Source organism: Peromyscus eremicus, chromosome 18 (assembly GCF_949786415.1).
Source record: "Peromyscus eremicus chromosome 18, PerEre_H2_v1, whole genome shotgun sequence".
NCBI lineage: Eukaryota > Metazoa > Chordata > Mammalia > Rodentia > Cricetidae > Peromyscus > Peromyscus eremicus.
In genome coordinates this window covers 44,493,544-44,504,987 of record NC_081434.1, presented here as the reverse complement: position 1 = coordinate 44,504,987, position 11,444 = coordinate 44,493,544, and the positions used below count along the sequence as shown (strand labels likewise).

The 11,444-nt window shown below is 43.3% G+C and overlaps 1 protein-coding gene across 3 annotated transcripts; it reads right to left on the bottom strand.

Annotated features, from left to right (window-relative positions):
• Positions 1-5,951: 5,951 nt before the first annotated feature.
• LOC131894852 (four and a half LIM domains protein 1-like) lies at positions 5,952-11,356 on the bottom strand. Of its 3 annotated transcripts, XM_059245169.1 has the most exons (3): positions 10,990-11,356; positions 10,238-10,335; positions 5,952-7,867 (listed from the first exon to the last, which is right to left on the bottom strand). In XM_059245169.1, the coding sequence occupies exon 3, from the start codon at positions 7,322-7,324 to the stop codon at positions 6,476-6,478; it is 849 nt and encodes a 282-aa protein (XP_059101152.1). In that variant the 5' UTR covers positions 7,325-7,867; positions 10,238-10,335; positions 10,990-11,356; the 3' UTR covers positions 5,952-6,475. The 3 variants fall into 3 exon arrangements, with proteins under 3 accessions (XP_059101152.1, XP_059101151.1, XP_059101153.1); XM_059245168.1 differs by lacking the exon at positions 10,238-10,335; XM_059245170.1 differs by lacking the exon at positions 10,238-10,335 and having other exon boundaries at positions 11,148-11,356.
• Positions 11,357-11,444: the final 88 nt, after the last annotated feature.

The window sequence follows — 11,444 nt, the reverse complement described above, 5'->3', positions numbered from 1 at the left end:
TCCTGGTTCTGTAAGAAAGTAGGCTTGAGCAAGCCATGTGAAGCAAGCCACGAAGCAGCACTCCTCCATTACCTTTGCATCAGCTCCTGCCTCTAGGTTCTTGTCCTGTTTGAGTTCCGGTCCTTTGGTGATAAACAATGACGTAGGAGTGTAAGCTGAATAAACCTTTTCCTCTCTGTGGTGGTTTGAAAGAAAATGCCCCCCATAGGGAGTGACATTACTAGGAAGTGTTGGAGTAGGCTTTGTTGGAGTAGGTATGGCCTAGTTGGAGGAAGTGTGTCACTTTGGGGGTGGGCTTTGAGGTCTCCTATATGTAATCTATGCCCAGTGACACAGTTCACTTCCTTTTGCCTGCAGATCAAGATGTAGAAATCTCAGCTCCTTCTCCAGCACCATGTTTGCCTGCATGCTGCCAGGTCCCTCCATGATGATAACAGACTAAACCTCTGAAACTGTAAGCCACCCAAATTAAACGCTTTCCTTTATAAGAGTTGCCATGGTCATGGTGTCTCTTCATAGCAATAGAAAACCTAACTAAGGCAGAAGTTGGTACCAGAAGTGGGGTTTTGATGTGCTAGGCCTGACCATGCTTTTGTTTGAAGGAATATAGACCTTGAGATCATGGAATAGAAAAGCAGTTGAACATTTTAAATGCTGCTTAATGGGCCATCCTAGTAGGAGCATGGAAGACAGTGGTGCTGAGTGTGATTTGAACTGTGGGGCTTGGCTCAAGCGGTTTCAGAGGAGAATTTAGCATGTTGCCTAGAGATCATTCTTGTGTTATTTTGGTGAAGAATGTGCCCTTCTCTGAAAAGTCTGCCTGAGGCTAAATTGAAGAGTTTTTGGATTAATTCTGTTGGCAGAGAAAACCTCAAAATAGCCTAGTAATGACTCTGTCATGTAGTTCTTAGTGTTAACTCTAATGAAGATTTATAAGGAAAAGGAGCAAGCTGAGTAAGTAAAAATATAAAATGTAGAGGTTGAAAAGGGACACCAGAAAGTGGGAAAGGAGCTACATCTTGTGTTCAAGGAAATAAACAGATTAAGAAAAGAAATAAAGGGAGTGTAGTGGGTATTGGTTCAACCAATAGCTTTGGAGTACCAGCCTTAGGGCATGGCCTCTTGGCCATTTATGTGACTGCTTAAAACTGAGGATAGAGGCATGCCTGCCTTCTCTTGTGGTGGTCAGAGATTGGACTAGTGGTTCCATTCACTCACAGGCAGAACAGAGGACCATGCTGGCTGTTTACTTTGTTCTGTATCCATGGGTACATTTTCTCCTCATTTTATATCTTAATAAATCCTTCATTCCCTTTTCACAGACTCTCATGCCTTTGCTTACAAGTGGTACCCAAGATCCCACCCAGCTAAGTTTCCAACTTGTGAAAAGGAATTAAAGAGAAGCTTAGAGCTGGGTGTGGTGGTGCATGCCTCTAATCTCAGCAGGCTAGTGGGTCTCTGAGTTTGAGGCCAGCCTGGTCTACAGAGCAAGTTCCAGAACAGCCAAGCAGAAATTAGGTAGTGAAGGAAACCATTGAAAACAGAAACCTGGTGAAGATATAATTGAAAGTTCTTTGAATTCAAGCCTAGCTTGGTTTACAGAGCAAGTTCCAAGATAACCAATCTTAGGCAGTGAAGGAAATTAAGGAAGACAGAAAGCTGGTGAATGGTAGGTAGACTTTTCTGTCCCACCAGCTGCTCCCAAATAATCACACAAAAACTTTAAATTATAAATGCCTGGCCAATAGCTTAAGCTCATTTTTAGCTAGCTCATAACTTTTTATTAATCTATGTTGCTGCCCAGAGGTTTACCTCATGTCTATACTTCCCATCTTGCTTGCTCTGTTTCTCATGGTGTCTCTTCCAGACTCCACCCTTCTTCCCAGCACTCTCTCTACCTCTCTCTCTCTCTCCTGAAAATCCTGCCTAGCCATTGGCCAGCTTTTGAGAGCAACACATTTTCACAGTATAGGAAAGGATTATCCCATAGCAGGTGAAGTTGTAATTGAACAAGAGTGCCATGTTCCAATCCCAGTAAGCAGCAGAACTTGACAGCTTTGGCCACGTAGTTCTGGCTTTATAGTCAAGGAGTGATTGAGGAAAGTTGCTGAGGCTAGGCATGTGTCAGGGGTGTCCCTGAATGGAGTCCTAGAGAGGCCATCATGTGCAACTGTGATGTTAAAGCCAGAATTGCCTTGGAGACCCCAAGATGTTGGAGATACCAGAGCCATGAGATACCTGTTAAGGAGAGCTGCTAACAGGGAATGGAACCAGCCTAAGAGAAACAAGTGTGTTGTAGTCAACAAAGTTGAAAGGAGTTGGAGAGCTGAAGAATATTTTGATATTAAACATAGAGATGCAGAGTTTAGAGTTTGCCCAGCTGGTTTTTGGTCTTGACTTGGTCCAGTATTTCCTCACTATGGTCCCTTCCTATGTTTTGGAATGGTAATGTATTTCTTATGCCAGTATATGTTGGAAGTATGTGATCTGCTGAGGGGATTACAGTTAAGAGATTGCATGAATCTCAGAAGAGACTTTGAACTTGACTAGACTTTTAAGTTTGAGACTGTTATAGACTATGGGGACTTTTGAAATTGGACTAAAAGCATTTTTGCATTATGATATAGCTACAAGCCTTTGGGGGCCAGGGAGTGGAATGCGGTGGTTTGAAAGAAAATGCCCCCCTTAAAGAGTGGCACTATTAGGAGGTGTGACTTTGTTGCAGTAGGTATGGCCTTGTTGGAGGAAATGTCGCTGTGGGGGTGGGCTTTTGAGTTCTCCTATGCTCAAGCCACACCTAGTGACACAATTCACTTCCTATTGTCTGCAGATCAAGATGTAGAACTCTCAGTTCCTCCAGGACCAAGTATACCTGCACACCACCATATCCTGCCATGATGATAATGGACTGAACTTCTGAAACTGTAAGCCACCCCAGTTAAATATTTTCCTTTATAAGAGTTGCTGTGGTCATGGTGTCTCTTCACAGCAATAGAAACCCTAAGACACCGTTGATAAGCTAATGCTGGGTGAGTTATGCCCATTTTCAGTTGATAGAAACCCTAAGACACCATTGAGGAAGCTAATGCTGTGTAAGTTCTGACCATTTGGAGTTGTTTGCTCCAAGGTTAAGCAGAGGCTCATGTCAGTCCTCTTTTTTTTTTTTTTTTTTTTTTGGTTTTTCGAGACAGGGTTTCTCTGTGTAGCTTTGCGCCTTTCCTGGAACTCACTTGGTAGCCCAGGCTGGCCTCGAACTCACAGAGATCCGCCTGGCTCTGCCTCCCGAGTGCTGGGATTAAAGGCGTGCGCCACCACCGCCCGGCTTCAGTCCTCTTTTTTATATTATGTGGGTAACAGTAATGGTTCTTCTGTGGTGACTTAGCACTATCCAGCTCCATTTTTACACTTATTAAAAGATAATGACAAAGCTGGGTGTGATAGCAATAGGATGGAATGTTTGAGAAGTTAGTGCTATATCTTGATGTCTGCCTTCAAAATTGTAAGTCCCTTCTTATCCAGATTCTTTTTCCAACTCACATCTATAGCTATATCTTTGTGTAAGTGCATGTGCAGGCCAGATGACAACCTTGGGTGGGTGTCATTTCTCAGATGCTTGTCCATTTTTTTTTTTTTTGAGACACTGACACTGGCCTGGGAACTGTCAATGAGCCCCAGGAATCCTTCCATCTCTGATTTCCCAGCACTGTGGTTAAAAACAGAAATGAGCCCTAGGGATTGCACTTGGGTGCTCATGCTTGCAAGGCAAGCACTTTGCAGACGGAGTGATCTCTCCACCCCTCTATCTTTAAGAAGACTTTTTTGGTATATGAGAATTTTGCCTGCATGGATGTATATGTAACATGTGCAAGCCTATATCATTGGAGGCCAGAAGAGGGCACTGTAACTCCTGGAACTGTAATTATAGATGATTGTGAGCCTCTGGGGAGGTTGCTGGGAATTGAACTCTAGTCCTTAAAAAGAGTAGCTAGTGGTCTTAGCCATTGAGCTATCTCTCTAGTCCCCCATAGCTATCTTTCATGCACTCATTCAATCACAACTTTTTTTTTTTTTTTTTTTCCGAGACAGGGTTTCTCTGTGTAGTTTTGGTACCTGTCCTGGAACTCACTCTGTAGCCCAGGCTGGCCTCGAACTCACAGAGATCCGCCTGGCTCTGCCTCTGGAGTGCTGGGATTAAAGATGTGCACCACCACCTCCTGGCTTAATCCCAACTTTTTTGACTACTCATTTTAGGGTTTATTTGTATCATATTTAATTTATAATGCTTGATTGACATGTCTTTTTTAATGGAGTAAGCTCTTTAACATTAAAATATCTGTCCTTTATCAAGTGCTAAACATATGGGAAATATGTAAAAATACTCCATATTTTGGTTAGATTATCCTGGTTACAAGAAAACTTCCTTAATTAACAAGATTACAGAAATGGAATGTGGACAAAGCCCAGGCAGTAGTCCACAGGAAAAATAGGACCTGTAGCAGAATTACTGTAGCATATCTATGTTTCACTATGCTAGGATAGAGCCCAGACTCAAACAGTGGTATTCAAGTTTCTGTTTCTATAGAAGGGCATTTGAGAGCAGAAAGTAGCCAACTGTGGTCAAATCTGATGAACAATTATGCAAAAATCTAAGTGCAAACGGAGCGTTTTAAAATTTAGCAGCATTATTGATACTCCCGTGAAGGGTTGTCCATTAGGAGCATGGAGGGGATGTCTACTTTTAGAAGAGCCTTTATATTCATGGTGACAGGTGGGCTCACATCATTTCAACTGTATTTTTCCCATTTCAGCCTTTTTCTATTTTAAATCAAGCTTACTGAAGTATCATTTATGAATTAATAATTTGTTAGCATAGTTTTGACAGATACATTGTACACCCATATCACAATCAAGAAACAGAAGTTCCACTGCTTCCTCCAAATCCCTCAAGGCCCTCTAGTCAACCATTCCTACTTCCTATCAACAAATGTTTTCTATGGTTTTTGTCTTTCAACAGTGTCATATATATGGATTCATATTGTATGTATACTTTTTGGTCTTAAGTCTTTCACTGAGAATGGTACCTATTCATTTTGTGTAGTTTGTTTCCAAGTAGATTCCACTGAGCATATGTATCAACATCTGTTTATATATTCACTAATTATAGGGTACTTAGACATTTCTAATTTTAAGTTGTTATAAAACATTTTGTTTTTGTATATATGTATATCTGCTTGAGTTGATATCTAGTGGGATATCTGGATCACAATGTAAGTGTATCATTTTATAAGTAAATGAACTTTCAAGCCATTTTTCCAAGTGTTTGTTCAAGTCTACATTTCTATTAAAATAAGTGTTTTGGCTTCTCTCCATTAATGGTATTTAGACTAAAAAAATTAACCAAGTAGATTTTCACTGAGGGGCATGTATGTTTGAGTGTATGCAAATATACACATGCAGAGGACACAGATCACTTCTGGCATCTTCCTGGATTGTTCTTCACTGATTGGTTAGGTTGGTTAGTCAATGAGCCCTAGGGATCTGCCTGTCTTCGAGATGCCAGCCCTGGGGCCACAAAAGCACACCACCAATATAGCTGTCCTTTATCTTCTAGTGCTAGACAGCTTTTTACAGGAGTGTTCGTGTTTGCATGGCAAGCAAATATCAAACGAGCCATCTCTTTAACCCCTCACCATCACTTTGATTTCCATGTCCCTAATCACTACACGGTTAGCACTTTTGTGATCTATAAGAAACATGCAGAAGAAAGTCAGTATGTGGAAAAGGTCAGCTGAGAATTACAGCTAAATTCAAAATGTTTGTTTTTCAAGGGTTTCTCTGTAACAGCTTTGGCTGTCCTAGAACTGTCTCTGTAGCCCAGACTGGCCTCAAACTCAGAGATCCGCCTACCTCTGCCTCCCCAGTACTGGGATAAAGGTGTGCACCACCACCACCTGGCTCAAAATGTTTATTTTCTGGAGATTCATGTAATGTGAAAGCACAAAAGTTTTGATGAGGAAGTTAAACCATGCATTCTGGAAAGTTCTTTTTCTGTTCACAGAAGAGGGTAAGCAGTGAGTTGGAGCAATTGCTACACCTCTTGCATGTTGTGTGACTACACAGTAGATCCTAGCTGAGCCTGGAACGTCTCAGGGGAGGCTTTATTGCTGATGCTTCTTGCTTAAATCATGTGGCTACATGGTTACTTTTCTGATCTATAAGAAACATGTAGAAGAGTAAGTTTTTGTTTTTCCATTGCAGCAACACAGAAATTACTTTTGCTGCAAGGTTGTTCTATGTTGAGTCCTAATATGATCACTTGTGCCCTTAGCTGAATAATACTGTGAAATGTAAGAAAAGACAGAGGAGCAACTTGATAGAGGTGAAAGCCCACTGTTCCCCTATGGTTGGTGCAGGGCAGAGAGAGTAAGAACACAGATCATGGTTCAAATGCCATTTTACAGGACAGGAGCCCTTGTCAAGTCATTAGCTTTTTGGCACACTCAGGACAATACACCTGCTGCTCATGAAATACAAAACGCTTGTTGGCCAGATTTGCAGAGCAGCTTTTGCAGTTGAAGCAGAAGTCATGCCAGGAATGTTCTTCATGGGTTACCACATTGGAGCCTTTACCAAACCCAGTGATGGGGTTCTTGCATCCAGCACATTTCTTGGCCACAAAGTTCTTATAGCAATCCACGCAATAATACTGGTTATCTACAGCAGTGAAACGCTGCCCACTCAGCTCCTTAGAGCAGGAAACACATACAAAGCATGAAGCATGCCAGGGCTGATCCTGGTAACTGATTCCTCCGGATGTAATGGGGTTGTTGCATTTCACACAACGCTTGGCAAACTTCGCTTCATGGCAAGCCACACAGTAGAACTCCTGCTCTACAGGGAAGAAACTTTGGGTTCCAATGATTTGCTTGCAGTTGTTGCAGGTGAAGCAGTTTTTATGCCAGATGGTACCCTTGTACTCCACATTCTCATCTCCTGCCACAATATCCTTTTGGCACCCTTTGCATTTGGGGATGGCCACATGAGTGGCACAATTGTTGCACAGGATCTTGTCATTCCACGTCACAAAGGTCTCACTGGCCAAGGGCTGACGGCACTTGTTGCAATTGAAGCAGGTGTTGTGCCAGTAGCGGTTCTTATAATGCACCTCTTTGGAATCTGCACTTATGGGCTTGTGGCATTGCTCACAAGTATTAGCACAGTGCTTGTCAAAGCACTCCAGGCAGTAGTTGTTACCATCCTTCTGCACATACTTCTTCCCCTGCAAGGAACCCTGGCAGTGGTGGCAGTTGAGCCTCTCAGACATGGTGCCTTATAGCTGGGGGGACCTCACACTGGATGTGCCAAGAACAGGGTGTGTTTGGGATGGGCTGCGCCTGGAGATGCTTGCCCATGCAGCTGTATAGGCTGTCCACTGGGTGGTGGATATGAAGCTAGGATTTGCAGTAGCTGATCAGGCTGTACAAAAGGAAGAGGGCTTGGGCTGTCTTCTAGGACCACTCTTCCCAGCTCCACTACTCATGTCTATCTTCTACCTCACAGCATGTTTTCCACTCCATAGAAATAGTTGGTACAGATAACACAAAGAATTGTCAGTGTACTTTAGCCAAAGACTACCAAGAATTCCTGCAAGCTGGACAGGTTGAGATTATCACTCATCAGAGAAATGGAGAACACATATCACAGTGAGTCAGATGGCATCTCAGTCATAGGATGTAAAGCAGGGCTATTTAGATTTAGGATTGAGTTAGATGTTCTGAAGGTGGGTTTAAGGAAGTAGAACCTTCTTGCCTTACTTTTGTGATGAAGCAGGGATGATTGTATGATTCGTTATCTTCATAAATGTCACCTATAAAGAGGAAAGGCTAGAGTGAGTAAAACTGTTAAGCAGTGAAGAAGCAACAGCCACTTACTAGTTTGTCATTCTCACTTTGTGTATTCTATTTGGTGACCTGGACAGCAGTCATGATTTTGTTCAAGTATTAGAAAGTGGTCTTATTTCTGTTTTGACCATTGCTGATTGAAGTTTTTTAACTAGAAAATTCCAAGGTCTAGTTATGTCAGGCCAGCTCCTACCAACATTACAGCCTTCTTGATAGCACTGGGACATTTGCTAGATTTCAGGGACTGCTTTCCTCTCAGAATATACTGGTTAAATTCGAATGTAGTGGCTTACCTTTAGCCCAGCACTTAGAAAGATCAAAAGTTTGAGGCCAGCCTGGCTTATATAGAGATCTCATCTTTTTTTTTTTTTTTTTTTTTTTCGAGACAAGGTTTCTCTGTGTAGTTTTGCACCTTTCCTGGAACTCACTTGGTAGTCCAGGCTGGCCTCGAACTCACAGAGATCCGCCTGCCTCTGCCTCCAGAGTGCTGGGATTAAAGGCGTGCGCCACCACCGCCCGGCTAGAGATCTCATCTTAAACAAGAATATGATGGTTAAGAACTTGGGTTGAGGTCACAAATTGTAGAATTTTATCTTCAACAGTTGTAAAGATAGACTAAATTAACATATCTGCTTCCGCTTCTTTATGAGTACAGAAGTGTCTGCCTCATTATTGACAGAAATGAGATGACAAAACCTAACAGCTCATGTCAAATCATAAATTAGAAGGGATAGTGAGTCAAGGGAAGGACAAACCAAGAACAGTTTCAGTAACTGTGCCAGGACACCAGTAAGAATGTGAGAATAGGAAAGCATTATTATTTACATTGGATGGTAACCTATTCAAAGCTGCTATCTACAATTCAGTTAATTTCAAAACACCAAAAGAATGTATTACACAGGAAACATAAAAAAGTGTGTTGCTGCTGGGCTGTGGTGCCGTATGGCTTTAACCTCAGCCCCTGGGAGGCAGAGGCAGGCATATCTTTGTGAGTTTAAGGCCAGCCTGGTCTATAGAGCTAGTTCTACGACAGCCAGAGTTGTACAGAGAAACCCTATCTCAGAAGAAAAAAAAAGTTGCCCTTACACTGAGTAATTTGTCTTATAAAGTCCAATGGAAACATTGCGAAGGTGACAGAGCTCAACACAGGAGCAGAGTGCAAAGAACTGGACCAGGTTCACAACCTGGGGTGGAAGGCTGGACCACCTTTTCAACTTCAGTGCTATTGGCATATAAATGACTTATGTCTGCTTTCACAGTTCTGTCTTCTGTCTTGCTACTTTCTGGTCTTAACATTTTGAACTACCCCACCCTGTTAAGTAATATCACTTGTTATTCCTCCAGTCTCAATAAGGTAAATAACTCTCTGAATGTAACCAATTAGAGTAAAACTCAGCCACTTAAGCTAGTTTACTTTTTTTAGGTGGTGGTGGTGCAGTTTGGGGCATACTAGGCAAGTGCTCTAGATTGAGTCATAAGCTCAGCTATAATTTATAATGTATTGAAAATTTTGCTCTAAGTTACTCCCTTAAGAACTCATTTGAAGACATATTTTTTTTTCAAAATACTATCTAGAAATAAAGATATTACAGAATAAGATCAAGAACTACAATGGTTCTGGGTGTGGTGGCACACGCCTGTAATCCCAGCACTGGGGAGGCAGAGGCAGATCTCTGTGTTCAAGGCTAGCCTGGTCTACAAAGCAGGTTCCAGGACAGTCATGGCTACACAGAGAAACCCAGTCTCAACAAACAAACAACAAAACTACAATGGAGATCAGCCTATAAAATAAATAGGGTCTGATTTCACTGGGGCTTCTTCGGGTTGCATCAAGGTATCTGAAGTCAAGATAGAAACAATCTCATCAAGATCTTCATAGATATTCTCCTATAGACAGGAGCGGGTAAGAACTGAATGAGATGCTATGCTTTTTCAAGACAGCGTTTCTCCGTGTAGTTTTGGTGCCTGTCCTAGAGCTTGCTCTGTAGATCAGGCTGGCCTCCAACTCACAGAGATCCACCTGGCTCTGCTTCCTGAGTGCTGGAATTAAAGGTGTGCACCACCATCGCCCAGCCGATGCTATTCATTTTTATAGGTAAAAAGAGACTGAGGTAGTAAGAAATGACTGGGGTCAGAATTCTAAGAAATACAGGATTACCTATAATTATAGTTTCAGAAGGAACCAAAAGCTCCCCAGTATCTTCATTAGTTTATGAAATAGAGTGAATCATTGCTTTGAATTAAGCCTTAATAACTAGCAAAACCATAAGTCAACTTTGGGAAGAAAGTTATAAAGTGTAATTTTGCACATTGTAATTTTCAATCTTGAAAGTCACCTATTAAAATCCTATTAAGCACTCAGGATTCTGTGACAGTAAAAGATAATGTGCAGTAGACACCACAGTTCAGACTCTCCTAATCATACAACTAAGTTCTGTAAAACAAGATTATCATAATTTCAGCACAGTGATCTAAATGGATTTAATTCGCTAATTTGATAACGATTAAGTCATACTCTAGTCCATTCTATTTAAGAATCAGAGGAAAGTTAGCTCCCTCTCAGGATTTTTTCTTAGCAGACCTTTTTCTGAGTCCTGTCAACACTTACTCTCCAGTTACACCATGCCGACTACTTTCATTTAAAAACTGAAGTCCTCCACCCTGGGTTTTTTCCACTTGCTAATTAGGTCGTAAAAAGATAAATCGCACATCTTGGGAAGACTTCAGTTTATAAAGCCCCTTTACACCCACCATGTCTTCTTATCCTCTCAAAAAGCTTAGGGTGCGTTTACTGTCTTGTCTGAAACGTGTTCAAAGAAAAGCTAACAGCATTTAGCTAGTCCAGCAGCCTTTGAGCGACTTATCTCCTTTGCTCCCCCAAACAGCCTCATAGTCGTAGTACAAGGTCCCTTGGAAGCCCAGTGTCCGCTTCCCACCACAGCTGAGGCAGGGCTGGACTTGCAGGACTCTGCAGACAGCATCCTCTGGGGCGGTCTCCGTCCCAGGACCCCGAAGAAGCCCTGGTTAGGAGGGACACGGTGGGCAGTGTTTCTCCCTTCCAGCTCATGTCTCACCACCAAGAACCAACCTTTTCCGTCACCCAAACTCCAGGCCCCCTGCAAGGCCTTGGCACCTCACGAAGCGCTGCTGTGTGTGATGAGGGCAAACCGGGCAGATTTTTAACTCCCACTGACTCCGGCTGCGGGACGGGCAAGGGCGCGGGGGACAGGGGACCCCAGAGCTCACACTCTCCAGCGAGGCCTCGCCTCTCCCTCTCCCCCGTCACCCAGGCTCGCAGACTGCCCTGAGGAGAAGCGCTGACAGAGGCCCCGCCCGGCACTCCCTTAGGGCGGCCGCTAAAGGATGGCGCCCCGGGGCGCAGCAGACAGGGAGCCTGCCGACCAGGGGAGCAGCCCTAAACCCCCATAACCGTTACCGCCCCGCGCGCCCGCAGGCTCGGGCCGCCCGCGCGCCCCTCGCCCGCTCTGATTGGACGCCGGGGCGGAGGGGGGCGGGGAGACGGAGGAGGCGCGCGCAGGCGGG

Bases quoted from the DNA above. Each gene is read 5' to 3' on its own strand.
- LOC131894852 (XM_059245169.1), bottom strand. From the start codon at position 7,324: ATGTCTGAGAGGCTCAACTGCCACCACTGCCAGGGTTCCTTGCAGGGG.